Source organism: Gopherus flavomarginatus, chromosome 7, assembly GCF_025201925.1.
Source record: "Gopherus flavomarginatus isolate rGopFla2 chromosome 7, rGopFla2.mat.asm, whole genome shotgun sequence".
Taxonomy (NCBI): domain Eukaryota; kingdom Metazoa; phylum Chordata; order Testudines; family Testudinidae; genus Gopherus; species Gopherus flavomarginatus.
In genome coordinates, this window is record NC_066623.1 from 16705421 (window position 1) to 16723326 (window position 17906).

General features: G+C 42.2%; 1 protein-coding gene across 2 annotated transcripts in view; it reads right to left on the reverse strand.

Moving 5' to 3' along the window:
* NR3C1 (nuclear receptor subfamily 3 group C member 1) overlaps positions 1-17906 on the reverse strand; it is a 163370-nt gene that overhangs the window by 54516 nt on the left and 90948 nt on the right. For both annotated transcript variants that reach the window (XM_050962622.1, XM_050962621.1), the window contains exon 3: positions 5822-5985. In XM_050962622.1, coding sequence (XP_050818579.1) covers positions 5822-5985 — 164 coding nt within the window. The remainder of the gene's footprint in view (positions 1-5821; positions 5986-17906) is intronic.

Below are 17906 nucleotides of genomic sequence, written 5' to 3' on the forward strand. Positions count from 1 at the left end.
TCCAGACTAACACGGCTACCCTCTGATACTAGATGATGGATATTTTCATTCAGGTCCTGACATTTCTGTGGGGTTGCTAGAGACTGGGAATAGAACAAAGTTGTTCTTCCTCTGATCCTTGCACAGCTCAACAGAGTATCCCCTTTGGACAATGTCTAGTGACAACATTTTTTACCAAAGCTATAGGTAGCCATAAGCTCCCAAAATAAAAAAGTCTGGCACCAATTGGGGTTCTAATTCCAGACAGGGTTGGCTGGAGGCCAGGCGGATAACTCTGAGGCAACTGATAGCAGCTAGTGGTGTCACCTCAGCCCTTGTTCTGGCTACCACTTGCAAAGTGGTATTTTTTCCTGTTATACTTCAGAGACTGCTTCAACTTTCCAAAAATCTGTACTCCTTCCTATAGTGTCTGGCAGGAGCCAGGACTGCAAGACGACTTTTCTGATAATTCTGATAATTCTGAATACCTTACGTTTTCATAAAAGCTTCCCATTATATCACTAAGAGAGCTGGGAACTGCTTTGCCTGCAAGTTTAATTTCAAGGACCAAAGCCCCACATACCTGTGTGAAACAGATTTGTATCCCACTGTTTTCCAGGAAGAAGCCCTTAGAGATATTCTGGTTGAGAATAACGTCCCCCTATGTTAGCATTGTTTGTGAAAGACAGGTAGCCAGCTAGGATGATTCACCTCAAACTGAGTAAGAATTGCTGCAAGCAAGACATCACACACCAAACCTTTTCATCTGCCCTTTAAGAGCTGGCATGATTCTTCCAAGGCAGGATTGACATTATGTAGCTTAGGGTGTGAGAATTATGGTAAGCTTTTAAATAAAAATATCTATCTATCTATCTATATCTAGCTATCTATCTTCCCCAACAACCGCAACTTGCCCACATCTTTCTGCTTGTCATATAAGGAGGCAGAATCTAGTCCATTTCATAAAGCTTGGGTATGCAGCCCAAAATCATATCGGTGCTTTGGGGGGGGGGGGGGAAGGTTTTAGCTGCCTAACACATGTTAAGTTCATGTCTATTCTCTCTCTCTTTTTTTTTTTTTTTTTTTTTTTTAATTGTTGCCTTCCTGGGATCAGGGAGAAATCTTGACAGTCATTTATCACAATGCTGTCATCTAGTGATCTCAAAAAATATATATGCACATTTCTAGAATACAACAGGTTGATGATCATTATTATTTATAGCAAATGTTGTAAAATTGCTATAATACTATTATGGGATCAGCTGGTGTACAGTATACTTAAATGTTGACCTTCAAAATCACATGCCCTATATAAAAGTTTTATCACTTATTATCACACACAAAGTACATAAAAATGACATCAACCCCACAACCAATGAAAGAAAAGCAAACAAAACAAATGATACCAAGCCAAAAACAACAATAAACCCTCTCACACTCTCAGTGAATGGGTGCATTATATAAATGCAAATGTACTCCATGCTTTAGGTACTCACACCACTATCAATTTTATTTTACTGGAAACAGTCTTGATATGAGAAAGTTACTTTACAGTAACTGGAAGTTCCTCAAGGTGGGTGGTCTCTATATGTATTCCACTGTGGGTACGCATGTGCTTCATGTGCCCAGAGTTGGAGAATTCTAAAAGCAGCATGACTTGGCTCGTGCATGCATCCTCACTCTCCTCATGGCTCCAACCATGGAGATAAAGGGTAAAAGTAGACTGACCATCTCTCCAATTCTTTCACTACCACAAATTCAAGAATGCAGAGGTGAAGGAGGGTGGGTAGTGCAATACAGATAAGGACCACAGACCTTGAAGAATCTTCACTTGCAATAAGGTAAGTAACGTTCTCTCTTCTTTGACTGCTTGTTCCTATGTCTATTCCACTGCGGGTGACTGATAAGCCGTACTCAAACAGGAGGAGGATGCAGGGCACAGCTATTTGAAGAACCACTGTCCCAAAAGATGTGTCACCTTTTCCTTGGTGCTGAAGAGGAACCCGCTCTATTGCTTCTTGTTGTAAGAGGACAATTTCTTGTTTGAGAATCTCCTCATTGCAATGGCCCCTGAAAAGGGCCAAGAATGAAGGATTTGGAGAGAGCAAGGGGGTAAGTTCAATTGCATAATCGGAATGGATGAAGATTAACACCCACTTGTCCATTGTTATTGCACTCCAGGTCTGGAAAAAGAGTGCTAGGATGTGCGGGAATTAGCAGTTGGTGGTATCATGTTTGCAGCTCTTCAACTCCTGTCAAAAATATTATTTGGATGGGGGCGGGATGATGCTGACGCTGGCAGAAGGTGCAGAGAAACAAGACTTCTGAACCCACGGCTCCTTACAGAGTGGCTTATAAGGCTGCTGGTGGTAAAGTGGTTGAGCCAACGGTTTAGGTTTGTATGACTGCCTGAGGACTTTTCTCTTGGGGACACTGTATATATTCCCAAGGAGAGGAAGGTGGCCCTGGAATCCTTTAGAATGTGTAAGGACCCATCTATCTTTTGGTTAAAGAGATGGGCAGGTTCTCCACAATGTTCTGGATCTCTCTGAGAAATCCCAAAGCATGAAGCAACGATTCAAGGCACATGACAATGGCTATTGCCACTTATCTTGAAGATGTGTCTGCTGCTTCTACCACTGACTGAAGAGCGGTCCTGGAAACCGACTTGCCTTCTTCAATGAGAGTGTGGAATGGAGCTGTCATGTTGGGGAAGCTTGTTGATGAAGTCCGTGGATTTGGAATATTTCAGGTAATCATACTTAGGCAACAGTGCTTGGTAATTGGCTATTCTGAACTGAAGGTTAAAAGAAGTGAAGACCTTCCTTCCTAATAAATCTAGGTGTTTACCCTCTCTGTCAGACAGAGTAGACCTAGGGTATTGCTGTCTAGAAGTCTCCATAGCAAATTGGATAACCAAAAAGAGTTAGGTGCAGAATGAGAAGAGAAATTCTGCCCCTTTTGGCTGGAAAAAAACCCAGCATTTTTCTGCTCTCGTAGGGATAGGGGCACTAGTCGCTGGGGTGCGCCAGACTGCTCTGGCTTGTTCCAGAATGGCTTCATTAAAAGGAAGCATTATTTGGCTGGATCCAAAGGCCTGAAGGTGTCCAGGAATTTATGTTGGGGATACTGAATTTCCTCAAGGGAGATCTGCAATGCCACTACCATCCTATATAACAGTACCTGGAAGTGCTTACGGTCACTGGGGATGTGTGTGTGGGAAGATATTGGAGCAACTGCTTCATCCACAGATGAGGACAGTTTTGTCAGTATCAGAAGAATTGCTTGGTCTGGCTCAAAATATTCCCCCTCCCCCCTCCATGGGGTCAGACGGAAGCTCTGGATGTCCTCTTGCAGGAAAAGGGTGAACTGACTCCCTAGCGGATCACATCAACTCCACAGAGTGGTACAGCCCCAATATGACCAGTAAGACAAGTCAAAGTGTGGTTGTGGAGGTCCCCACAGCATGGGATACCAACAGCTGTGAGGCAGGGTGCTGAGTGCAGGTTGGCTCCAGACTAGTCCAGGTCCCTTTTTCAGAAACGTAAGCCTCAAAAGGAGGAGACATCAGTTGCTCAGGGGTTCAGAGTCTACTGAGAGAGAAAATGCCAATTCTGGATCCACAAGTGGTACTGATGGTCCGGCTGGAAGGAAACCATGGCTAGATAATGGGATGGGGGCCACACTCCGCCTTTAAGCTGCAACTCATGAAGGAAGGACCTGATGGTGATGGAGATTGGGGGATCAGGGAGAGCAAAGATGTCATCAGGTGGTGCATGAGACTCTGCTGCCCCTGTAGTGTGAGAGGTCCTGTCTGTCCGAACCAACAATATAAAGCACTGGAGTGTGGAAGCAAATATAGTCTGTCCCACACTCAGACACGTTAAAGCTGGTATTATCAGTGTCTGAAGGTCCTGATGGCTGCCCTCTGTTGGTGCTGTCAGTTCCCAGTGTTTAGGCTTAATTGGTGCCGGATGAACTGATGCTACAAGAGCATGCTCTGGTACTGAGAAAACATTAGATGTGTGGGCTTTCCTGTCATGACCATGAGACTCAGGATGTTCTTTGTGCTCATGGGCTAAGTGGGAAGATCTGCTTGACTTACGCAAGGTTGGATCCAACTTCTTAGATGTGGACCTCGAGGAGGCTTTGCTCTTGTGTTTATGAGAATGCTCCCTACCTTCTTGACAAGACCCCAATGGATCTATGGGAGTAGATTCCCTTGTCTAACTCAGACCTCATGATAGGAAACACAATCCTTGCTGAGTTAAGCTGCTGAATGGGGTTGCAGGAAAGGTCCCCCAGCCTGGATCTGACTGTGATCTCATAGCTTTCTTCATTAAGTGCTTGTAGCGAGGCAGTGGGATACCCCACAGTCCCGCTGAGAGACGAGCCTCCTCTAACACCAATGTGGGCGGAGCCACTGAGTCCTGCGCCCGCCTCTTAGAGGTCACGGTGCAGACCCAGAAGTATAAAAGCTCACCTGCAGAGCTCAGTGAAGAACCAGCCGCCGCAGAAGCCAGACGTCTGCGACCGAGCTTCCTCCTGGGAGACAGCAGCAGGCCGCAGCCAGCCGGAGCTCACACCCGGCAAGTCGAGCCTGCCCCGCGTTCGCTACCCAGCGGAGGACTGGCCAAGCCTGCCCTGTGCCAGCTACTCCAAGGAGGAGCCGATGCTGTTCGAGACAGCCAAGGACGCTAGCACGACCAGGTACCCTACGAGGGGGAGTGTGGAAGTAGCCCGGGGGCAGCCAACCCCAGTCTGACTGCAGGACTGCCTGAACTGATGTCAGTGTGTTGCAGCCAGGATCCCCACTGACAGCAGCAAGTCTTTGCTGCTGCTAGGGCCCCGGGCTGGGACGCAGTGGAGTGGGAGGGCCTGTGTCCCCCCTGCCACCCACTCCTTGGGTGGCAGACTCCCCCTTCTCCCTGGCCTGGAGAGGCTAAGACCTCCTCCTATGGAACTCTGACTCAGCCCCTGCTTAAAGGCCTGAGTCTCTGACTGCTTGTTTGCTGCCCAGCCCTGACCTAGGGCCTGGACCGCCATTTGACTATTGATTCAGCCCCCACTCCAAGGGCCTGAGCCCCTAACCGAGTGTGCATTACTCCCCGACCGCAGAGCCGACGGCCGGTGGACTAGAGCGAGGCGGTGGGATACCCCACAGCCCCGCTGAGAGACGAACCGCGGTAATTTCTTAAGACAAATTCCTGCACTTCATGGTACTACTGGGAAAAGTGCACCAGATACTGCACTGTGCCATGACACAAGCTTCCCTGTGGCAGTACAGGCAGCACTGATGGTCATCACTGACTGAGAAGGAGCACGGGCAACAAGTACAGATCCTGAAGCCTGCAGGCCTCAATGTAGTGCAGCACCCTTAACATGGTATAGGAGAGTAATTCCCCAAGAAAGGGGACTATCTAACTATAAAACTTAGCTAAAACTATTGAGTAAAATTCAAAACTATTTACTATATATTTTTACAGACTGAAGAACAAAGGAAGACAAAGATCCAGACACGGGAGGATCTCACATAGGTCATGTGGCGGTAAGAAGGAACTGGAGAGGCGGTTGGTCAGCTCCGGTTTTTACCTCCCCAGTTGGAGACACTGAGGATAGTGAGGGCACATGAGTGGACTAATGGACACTACTTTCAAAATTCTCTGACTCTGGGCACATGGCGTACATGCGTACCCACAGTGGAATATATATAGGGATCAGCCTTTGTAGAAGAAATTGTTAATTTCCCATAGGATTCTAGGGAACAGCAAGGATGCCTGCAGATTATACATATAATTTTATCATTTTTAACAGATAATAAACTCTTCAAAACACATCCTACCTTCCACAGCTCTTTTGAAGAACACTTTGCAGCTGCCGCAGGTTAGGACACCATAATGACATCCAGAGGCTTCATCGGAACAGACCAGGCAAAGCTTGGGAGGTGGTCCTGTCGCTGTTGAGGTGGTGGATGGAGAAGAGCTTACATCAGATCTCACTCCAGGGCTAAAAAACAAATAGGAGGGAAGAAATTTCAGTCATACTTCTTGGAAAACCATGTCAAACATATTTCATTCATAGTCACAAGAGGAGTCACATATGTTGAATAACTTCACTAATGTATTTACATATTATATTTTGCATTTACACCTATTAAAATGATCATCTTTGTTATGGATTAAGTACCCAGTGATATGCAGGTATTAAAATGTTTTATTGCTTATATCAGAATAATTATTAAAACAATATTATTTTTCCAGTCTATTAATTAATCACAGAAATTCAGGATGGAACTTTACATCTTGAATGAGTTTCCCACAACAAGTCAGCCAGCAGGTATTTCCAGACTTTAATACATACTGAAAATTAACCCCTGTATTAATAGAATTAATGGACCCACTCGACCCAGGAGCTTAAACTAAGATATTTAACAATACTAAGGTTCCCAGATATCCCTAACGGGGAGGAGGGGGAGTTGTAGAAGTGAGCGAGACCTTGTTACTCTTTAATCTTCTACCCTAAGTTCCTCATACTTTGTAAAATCCTCAAGTTTTTTTTTTTTTAAATATTGCTTTAAATTGGTATTTCCCAAACTGTTGAAAGTGCAGTTTCAGGAATAAAACCCAATTAAGTGCCACTGCCCGTTCCATGAGTTGCTAAAGGCCTGCCCTTCTTAATTTATGCATTTTAGCCTCATTTTCCCCCTCCTCTCTGCCTAAGTGAGTCCTACATCAGTCTACCTTCACTTTATAAAACACTTATAAATCTTCATACCACTTCTCCTTTCTTACACATTTTAGTGACGTGAAACAATTAAAATATCCTATTTGCATCCAAGTTAGCATCAGCTAAATGAATGGGACAAGTCATAGCTAAGTAGTATTGTTCCAGGTTTTCCAGCAGATACTGCTGCACCATGCTTTGAAGATTTTCTTCACAGACAAAACCACCAGAGACTTTCCAACAAATAATAATAAATAATACTGTCGTAAACAGATAGTTAAGGGTTAATAGAACAGGAGTACTTCATGTCTCTTTTGCCTGTCAAGGGTTAACAAGTTCAGTGAGCCTGGCTGTCACCTGACCAGAGGACCAATCAGGGGACAGGATACTTTCAAATCTTGAGGGAGGGAAGTTTTTGTGTGTGCTCTTAGTTTTTGGTGGTTGTTCACTCTGGGCTCAGAGGGACCAGATGTGCAACCAGGTTTCTCTCCAATCTCTTTGATACAGTATCTTATATGTCCAGAATAGTAAGTACTAGGTAGATAACGCGAGTTAGGCTTATGTTTGTTTTCTTTATTTGCAAATGTGTATTTGGCTGGGAGGAGTTCAAATTTGCTTTTTGCTGAAAGGATTTTAATTTGTACTTGTATACTTAGGTTGAAAGGGTATTCCCAGTGTCTATAGCTGAAAGACCCTGGAACATATTCCATCTTAAATTTACAAAGATAATTTTTACTGCTTTTCTTTCTTTAATTAAAAGCTTTTCTTGTTTAAGAACCTGATTGCTTTTTTATTCTGGTGAGACCCCAGGGGACTGGGTCTGGATCCACCAGGGAATTGGTGGGGAGAAAGGAGGGAAGGGGGAGAGAAAGGTTAATTTTCTCTCTGTGTTAGGATTACTTTCTCTCTCAGGGAGAGTCTGGGAGGGGGAGAGAGAAAGAGGGGAGAAGGTGAATTTTCTTCTCTGTTTTAAAATTCAAGGAGTTTGAATCACAGTAATCTTCCAGGGTAACCCAGGGAGGGGAAGCCTGGGAGAGGTAACGGTAAGGGAAAGGGTTTACTTTCCTTGTGTTAAGATCCAGAGGGTCTGGGTCTTGGGGGTCCCTGGGCAAAGTTTTGGGGGGACCAGAGTATACCAGGCACTGGAATTCCTGGTTGATGGCAGTGCTACAAGTACTAAGCTGGTAATTGAGCTGAGAGGAATTCACGCTGATACCTCATCTTTTGGACGCTAAGGTTCAGAGTGGGGAATTATACCATGACAAATACTAATACTACAACTAATAATAATACATACAAAAACATCTGGAGAACAAGTAGGCGGCCTTTGCTGTAGCTGGTCCTTCGTATCCTCTACCAGGGAACAGTTAACCTGTTGGGATCACCACTGTAGATCAACCTTGAATGCTAGATAGTATAATTCACAAATGTCTCCACTTCTAACTTCTCCCTTTACTTAACATTCTTGTAGAAAACTAAACTGTAGTTAATGTGGGTTTTTTGTTTTATGCGCAAAATTATATTCAGAAAGCTTTGCTGACAGGCTGCGTCTCCTATTTGTGTCAGTGTTATTAGCAAGTGACACAGCTGTTTGTGTCAGTGTTATTAGCAAGAGATAGTTTAATAATTATTATCCCATGGGCTATATGCAAAAATAATAAGGAAAGAAATTTAGCAGAACCATGACAAGCTTACATTAAGAGTTTGAGAACATTTCTCTTTTACAGGATTAATGTCAATATCTAAAGAGTTGCAGCTAGTGAACATGTGGAAATTTGGCTGAGAAAAATTAAAATCCATGAGCAGAAAGAGTACAAACTAGACAGAAACAGATTCTACTGAGACAAACAACAACGAGCAGCAAAATGCAGAATTACTTAGAACATCTAAACAAAAGATTGCAATGTAGAATAAGAAAGTAGGATTCTTTTTTCAATAACTTAGTGTGCCTCAAAACAGAGTAATAAAAACACGCAAAAATCCCATGTGGAGGTAAATCCACATGCTTGTTTATCAAATGATTAATAAAAACAAGTCCAAGTTCCTGTCAGAGAAAAATGAAATCAGATCAAACAGTTAAAGGCTAAATCTGTGTATCATAATATTTTTTAAAAATGGATTTGAAAAGTATTAAGCAAAACAACAATAAAGCTCAACGCATCTTGATGACACCAAATAATAACTGAACTCAAAAGACAGGAAAGCAAACACGTTTAATAGCAGGGCTTAAAAATTACAGGTAGCTTTGATTAGTGTTTTGGAACGAACAGAACTTTTTCACATAAAAAACTAATGGGGAAAATAGAGATTTAATTTTTTTATTCAAGGTCTCTTTTGGTTTTCTAATTATTATTTATTGATTTTCTTACACCTAACTCCCTGTCCATCCTTCAAACCGCAGACCACAACTTCTGTCTGAAACTCAGACAACTTAAAGTGATCATTTTGGCAAACTGTATACAAAGGAGAAGTTTCTTTAAGGGTTTGGATCCAAAACCTTTGAAGTCAATGGGAGCTATGCCATTGACTTGAAATGGGAGAAGGATAATACCCTAACCCAGGAGATTGCTTTTATTGTAGTTCACTTTTGTTCACTGAACAGGGAGTCTCTCTTTGTTTGAGTCAAAATATCAGCATGAAGAAAGCATGAATAATACACAATGTATAGTTTTAAATCATTCCATAAATAATTAACACATTAATTTGCTAATTTTGCATATTTTTAAGGATCGTTTATAAACTGTATCCCTTTCCCTCCCTGCAGAATCACCTACAAACCACTGCTCAAATAACAGACAGAAATCATGCATGGAAGGTAATTTCTAAAGTTAGTCTAAGATTCTTTCCTGTCCTCTCCCCCCCCATACCTTGGAAAATGAGAAATATTTTTCCTTGGGGTACTTAATGTTTCTCATTGAGATAGTCATTTTTAGTACCAAGTCCCCCATGCTCAAAAAGATTCCTCTTCATTTCCTAATGTAGAGAAAATCTTCAGCTTCAACAACAGGTCACCATTTAGTACAACTATCCATTCAGAGAATCCAGGAAAATGAAGGAAAATGTACATGGAATGGAGTCAGTTTGTGAATTCATTTTGATATTTGGATGTTTCCTCACTAATGATAAATATTTTTCTAACAATAAGATCAACAGATAGGACCAGGAAATTCAATATTCAGGCAAGTTCCTGAAAGAACCACTGCTATTATCAGCGTCTGTCTCTATAGTCATCTACAGAAACATTCAAATCTTTCTAAAACTGTGATGACCACATGGCCACTTAGCACTTTCTAACCTCAACACTCCACTTTTTCTAAGACAATATCTACTTTGCCCCTCTTCGCACATGGTGCTTGAATGAGGTGTTTTCACCATTTGCTTCTACAATGATTTTCTGGAGTACTTTAAATCATCATAGTGGCTGAAAACTGTCTGATACACAAATAAGCCTATGACAGAGGCTCTCAGCCTCCCCCTGTCACAGTCTGATGTTTTCTTGCCTTTGTATTTAGGATGGAGAGCATAGACGGCAGCGAGTAGAGCCCTCCTTCAGGGAGGCTAGCCCCTGACTCTGCCTGTTCTGCTCCTCTCCCCTTGCCAGAGCCCCGCCACCCGCATGCAGCTGGAGCCACAAGACCCCCACCACCCGCTTGTGGCTGCAGCCATGAGCTCCCCCCAGAGGAGCACCGAGCACCCCCACCCTTGGCTGGAGGAGCCACAGGCTGGCCGCAGCCATGCCGCACCTCCCTCCCCAGACCCCAAGGTGCCCCAGGGAAAAGCATCTCCTCCCAAAGAAACTTTTGACATGCCCCATGCAGGTTCCTGGGTGGTTGAGGAAGCGGTATTTGCTATTCAGCTTCCCGGGTTCATCACTAATTTCTCTGGAGTCATGGTGGTGCTTACCTCGGGTGGGGAGGGGGGTAGGGACGGACTCCCCAGAAGCAGCAACATGCCTCCACTGCAGGCACCGCCCCCACAGCTCCAATTGGCTGCGGTTCCTGGCCAATGGTAGCTGCAGAGCTGGCCCCTGGGGAGGAGGCAGTGTGCAGAGCTGCCTGGACACCTCTCCACCTAGGAGGTGAGGGAAGGGCATGTCGCCATTTCCAGGGAGGTGTGGAGCCAGGTAAGGAGCCTGCCAGCCTGCCAATGCCCCTCCCAGCACCAGCGGGGGTCTTGGTCCTTCCCCCAAACACCCATGGTGCTCCCGGGCCACGTCCTTCCCCAAGATTTAGTCAGAGGTGTATAGTACAAGTTATGGACAGGTCATGGGCTGTGAATTTTTGTTTACTCTCCTGTCCATGACTTTTATTAAAAATACCTGTGACTAAAACATAGCCTTAGCTATTACTAGTATCCTTTAGGTGCTTAAAATTGGTTAATAATTTGTTCCAGTATCTATTCAGGTATCAAAGTTAGGCTGACTGGTATATAATTCCCCAGGTTCTCTTTATTCCTCTTTTTAAAGACAGGTACTACTGTTTGTCTTTCTCCAGTTCTCTGGGAACTTACCCATCGTCCATGAAGTCTCAAAGATAATTGCTAACGGTTCCGAGATTGGTTCAGCTAGCTCCTCAAGAACCCTAGACTAATTTCCGACTACATCTAACTGATCTAAGTATTCTTTTAAATCAGTTATCTCCCTATTTTAGGCTGCATTCCTTCTCCTAGGTTAGCATTAATTGTGTAAATATCTGGTCACCATTAACTCTTTTAGTGAACAATGAAGCAAAATAGGCATTAGACACCTGATGCCATCTATTATTCGCTCTCCTTCTCGCTAAGCAGAGGACCTACGCTTTCCTTTCCACAGAGAATATGGTGACTAATAGTCTCACCAACACTAACTGAAACTTAACGCTTGAACTTAAATAGCCAAATCAGGATGTACAAAACAGCAAATCCAGTTAGACTGATTGACCTCTGAGACCTGAGCACTGAAATGGGATAAAAAACTTCCAAATTGTGTGCTGGAGAAATAAAAACCTTATGTCATATGAGATTTTCAGGCATCTTATACTCTGTCTTTTATTAATAAAGGTTAGAGTCAACCTACCAAACCTTTTCCATAGTGTTCAGCAACACAGGCTTATTTCATTATGATAATTTTCTATTTCTAATACTTTCTTTCATCTAAGATTACTTGAATTGGGTCTTGGCAATGTTAGCTGAGGAAATTAGTAACAGATGCCACAGAAAGAGTACCTCAATTCTGATCTTACGTAGAGAGAGAACCACGATTAGGTAATGGCTTGGATACACAGACGGAGCTGCAGTTCCCTCATCGCCTCAAATTATGCCAGTGACGGCCAAGGCAGCTAGAGTTTGGAGAAGTGAATGATCTGAAAAGTCTTAGACATTATCCAATGTAATACAGAAAATATAACAGGGTAGTCTGTGACCATACTATGAAATTATATGATCCCACCATGAGAGTGAGCCCCTAAAATTTACCCTCAATGCCTGCGTAGGTTAGTTAAGTATTATTAGCCTTATTCTGCACCTAACTGGATCAAGCGACTTGTTTAAGCTCTCACAGAACGTCAGTGGCACAGCTGAGAAGTGAACAAAGGCCTCCACTGCCTAGTGAAAACATTCTTTCTCTCCAGACTAACCTTTTCCTCATGGGGAAGAGGGACGAACATTTAAAGAAGACAATTTGGCTACCATTTTGATAGAGTACTTACTCCCTGCTATTACCTGTCTATCTTTGGACCTGGATAGAGAAAGCTTCTTTTGCATTCTCTCACTGTGCCTCCCAGATCAAAGGAATCACCGTCCTCAAGCATAGGCAAGATCAAAGCTCCCATGCTACTTGTTTGCTCATGTAAGCAAACTCCTATTACATGAAAAAGTTGCTTTTTCCTGCCATAACACAAACAGGGCCCAACAATGCACTAAACTCCTATTGCCACATTAAAATGCTACATATACTCCCTGAACGGTTGTAAGATTAAGTGTAAAATGATCTGTTTTCAGTTCCAGAAAACTTAAGCTCATTAGCTTTTGCACTTGCTGACCAATGAGCTTTATATTCACAACGTCTTTGAAATCCTTGGTCGCGATTACTTTTCTTACTGTTCTTTGAAGAAACGATTCCCATGTGATTATCCTAGTACCTGTTAACCCATTAAAATGCACTTCCTTTCCACACCGTCCTTATTATTATCATCATGTTCCCGGCAGACAGAATAACACAAGAACTGCCATACTGTGTCAGACTAATGGTCCATCTACTCCAGGATCCTGTATCCAACACTGGCCAGTACCAGTGCTTCAGGAGCATACAGAACCAGGGTGTTGGAGATAGCCACCTGTTTTCCCCTTTATATACTGGCATCATATTTTCTGTCCCTTTTCTAATAGTGCCTAACATTCTGTTAGCCTTTTTGACCACTGCAATGCACAGAGCTGTACTACACTGCACAACCAGTGGAACCAAGGGCAGGGAGACTGTCCCTCTTGTGCACTCAGTGTGCCCTGCTAGCACCCAGACAATGCAAGCCATCTGAGTCCAGTGCAGGGCAGACAAAGTCTGGACCAGAGAAGAGGGAAAGGAGTAGGAGGGGACTAGAGGGAGGAGAAGAGACACTGACTCTGCTGGGCAAGAAGACTGACTGGGAGCTAGGGGGGATGGAAGTGACATGAGACACAGACTGGACGAGGAGCTAAAAGAAGGGAAACTGGGACTGGCTGGGCAAGGGAGACTAGGACAAGAAGCCTCTGGAGTGAACACTGGGACTGTTTACATGAGGAGAATAGGGCTGGTATGAGACTGGGAAAGGGACAGGTTGGAGGGGATGGGACAGAAGGGGTCAAGCTTGGGGAGAATGGGCAGAAGAGTTCGTGTCCGCTAGAGCACACGTCCCTCTGGAGCTTGCAATGGAACCTAAGTATCCCAAGTCCTGTCAGCATATATCTGCAAAAGCCACTAACAAAGCATGTTTCATTCCCAAAAGTGTTAATCCACAGAGGGTGACAACGTAACTGCTACCATGTACTCCATTAGCTCAACTGAAAGATATCTGTGCAGTGTAACTAATCCTGCTGATGACATGCGTGTCATCGTGATGTCACATGATGGAATTTCTGTGTTTTCAGTTTGCTTTTTTAGAAATGTAGAAAATTACATAAATGATGGTAAAAAGATTACAGATGCAAAAGGCAAAGCACTCTAAAATTAAGAAGTGCCTGAATTAAGACTGATTGTGCAACCTTAATTCGGTCTACCTGTGCATATGCATTATGATAACTACATGATCACACACTTTTTCCACAAGACCCTGCCTCATTAAGTGAACAGAATGGATGGTGTTCAATTAATAAGCAACTATTCCATTTTGTTTTAGTCTCATTATTCAATGTATGACCTTAGTTCTTATTTATTTCACACTACTCAAAGACTATTAAGAACACAGAATGGCCTCTCGAGCTTTTCTATGGAACTCACTACTACCGAACCTGAGTGCTTTACAAACATGAACTGATATTCAAAACACCCCCATGAAATAAATGGGTATTATCGTCACCATTTTATGGATGGTGAGCTGAGGTACAACGAGATTAACATAAAAAAGTATGCATTAACTTTTGGTGTCAAATATGAGATACCTAAGACCTACTTTTTCAGAGTACTTTAATATTATATAGTATTTTATATATTCAAGTACACTTCTCATTTTCTTCAGTTGCAGCTGTGAGTGCTCAGCACTTCTGCAAAAGAGACTATAGAGTCTCAAGCTGGGCACTCATAAAATTAGGAAGAATTCACAATGAATTCACTATGAAAAATTTGGTTTGAATGACTTGACTAGCATCACATAAGAGCTCTATGAAGAAAACTCCAGTTTTCCATGAAGGCATTTAGCTGTCTTGACCATGAGACTATGCCCTCTCTTCCTGCAATTCTCTCTCACACTCGCTAGGCAACTCCTAGATGTTCAGTGCTGGACTTTGCAACACTGAGTGAGCGAATGTCTCCAAGTTTAACAGTCTCCTGCAACAATCATATGTATGCCCAGACTTTTTTTTTTTTGATATCCTTCTTTGAATATCTCAAACTATCTTCACTTCCCCAATTCTGACAATTATGTAGTGATTTTAGAGCTTCTTCAAGCAAGTTCATGAGAAGTAGATACCACATTCTGATGGCACTGCTTGCTGTTTATTTAGATAATTTGATGTCTGTGTATAATGGTATAGTTTCACCATTTCCAACATTCACTTGTCTGAGGAATTTTTTGTTCACAACACATTACAAACATTACCAGTTTGATACAGATTGTCAACTCCTTGTGGCAGGGAGCTGGCATTGGGCAAATATAACTGTGCCAAGCACACCGCTGGTATCAAATAAGTCGATTTTAAAAATTCCCTATGTTGTGCAGGCTGGTAGAGAGAAGAAAAGCATTACAGGTTTGATTTCCACAGAGATTTTCAGAGAGTAAGTCCAGTGGGTAAGGTACTAACCTGGGACATGGGAAACTGGGGTTCAATTCCCAGCTCCACCACAAAGTCCCTTGTATAGTTATTAATGGCTCCCAATCCTGCTGGAAAGGTATAACAAGTGGGGTTTCGCAGGGGTCTGTTTTGGGACCGGCTCTGTTCAATATCTTCATCAACGATTTAGATGTTGGCATAGAAAGTACGCTTATTAAGTTTGCAGACGATACCAAACTGGGAGGGATTGCAACTGCTTTGGAGGACAGGGTCAAAATTCAAAACGATCTGGACAAATTGGAGAAATGGTCTGAGGTAAACAGGATGAAGTTCAATAAAGATAAATGCAAAGTGCTCCACTTAGGAAGGAACAATCAGTTTCACACATACAGAATGGAAGGAGACTGTCTAGGAAGGAGTATGGCAGAAAGAGATCTAGGGGTCATAGTGGACCACAAGCTTAATATGAGTCAACAGTGTGATACTGTTGCAAAAAAAGCAAATGTGATTCTGGGATGCATTAACAGGTGTGTTGTAAACAAGACACAAGAAGTCATTCTTCCGCTTTACTCTGCACTGGTTAGGCCTCAACTGGAGTATTGTGTCCAGTTCTGGGCACCACATTTCAAGAAAGATGTGGAGAAACTGGAGAGGGTCCAGAGAAGAGCAACGAGAATGATTAAAGGTCTTGAGAACATGACCTATGAAGGAAGGCTGAAGGAATTGGGTTTGTTTAGTTTGGAAAAGAGAAGACTGAGAGGGGACATGATAGCAGTTTTCAGGTATCTAAAAGGGTGTCATCAGGAGGAGGGAGAAAACTTGTTCACCTTAGCCTCCAATGATAGAACAAGAAGCAATGGGCTTAAACTGCAGCAAGGGAGATTTAGGTTGGACATTAGGAAAAAGTTCCTAACTGTCAGGGTAATTAAACACTGGAATAGATTGCCTAGGGAAGTTGTGGAATCTCCATCTCTGGAGATATTTAAGAGTAGGTTAGATAAATGTCTATTAGGGATGGTCTAGACAGTATTTGGTCCTGCCATGAGGGCAGGGGACTGGACTTGATGACCTCTCGAGGTCCCTTCCAGTCCTAGAGTCTATGAGTCTATACCAGGGGTTACCAAATTACCTAAACTGGATTTGAGTACCGAAAGATTATCAGGTTACCTGATGCCTTGCTTCTCCTTTCCTAAAACTTTGTAAATTCATGACAATTACTCTTTTCAAGGAAGCATTTATCAATTTTCATAGAGAATGCTAAAACTATGTCAAGCATATTCTACAGTAACCACTCCATCATCTTTAATTTTTAATAAGGCTCATTTGCTCTATGAATGCCATATAAAAATGTAGTATGAGACAGAAAGCAGATAATATGACTTACAAAACTAAAAATAAACTGATTAATACAACAATAGCCAGCACTCTACTGTCTAATCTGGGTTTCTGGCATCTCTAACAGGTGAGGCTACATCAGATAAAGACAATATTTACTGACTGCATGAAGAACTAACAGACACTACCTATCTATGGTTCTGTGAAATTGTATTTTGTTTGTCACACAAATATGGAAACTAGGATGGATCACAATGAATGAAAACCAACGAATTTCAGACAATAACATGCAATTTTTAGTAAATATTTAATTATGTAATTAATATAAATCTTTATTCATAATCTCTTACTGTAAAGCAGCATAAGAAGGAAACACCTACTACCTGAGCAAAAAAATTAGACTTCACACCCTATCCTTTCATTGCATAATTATATTTTTAACCATCTATTAGATCTTCAGAAAATCAGTTAATTCTGACTCTCTTCTAATTCAGTGAAGAAAAAATTGAGGTGTCAGAAAGGCCATGCAAAAAGGCCAGAAAGTGTTCCAAACTGTACAGTATGGATGGTCACAAACCCTGAAATTATTATTTTAGGATTTCAGGGTCCTAAGTCAGAACTCCATCTGCAAGAGAAAACTTCAATTAATTTATATATCATTTAAAACATACACTTCATATGTACGGTTAAGGCTCCTTACATAAACTAAATAATAATCATGTTCTTAATGGTCCCTTCTGACCTTAAAGTCTATGATTCTGTAAGTGACAACAAGGGGGTGGGGGAAGAGATGTTATTTGCTTCTAATTAGAGGCAAAGCTAAAGAAAGACAAAGACAGAAAGAAAGACTGGCTGGAAAAAAAGAGAATAGAAGAGTAGAGTAAAGAGAAATTAGCTCTTCAGAAATCAAGTTATTTAACTAACAGCAATTTTTTTTGTTAATGATTTGCCAGAGACTTCTCAAAGCAAGCTCAGAGTACAAACATTGGCAAAGAAGGGTGCAGTAATACTCTTGGTGCTGTGAGCCAGATTTTCACTGCACAATGTCCACTGCCGTGAGCAGACATGTTTGCATGAAGGGATAAAATAAACATTTTTGCATCTGGAAAGAGACCCTAACATCCATTTGGTTCCAAGTGAGTTACACTGGTAAAGAGCCCACAGCAGACTGGGAAGAAAAATCATCAGATAATAGTGAGTTAGTGATACAAAGGAGACAACCTTATTGCTAGAATACTAAAACAGAGATAGGAGACAAAGAAGCTCATAAAACTGACAGACCTGTAATTAACTATGAAAACTTTAGAAGAAAGATGCGACACATAAAATTATTCACTCCCCTGAAGTAGTAAGCCTTCTTTCAGTTCAATTCTTTGTTACTGAGAAAAACCATTAATGTTTTTAAATACAACAGTTCATCCTTGTTTCTTCAA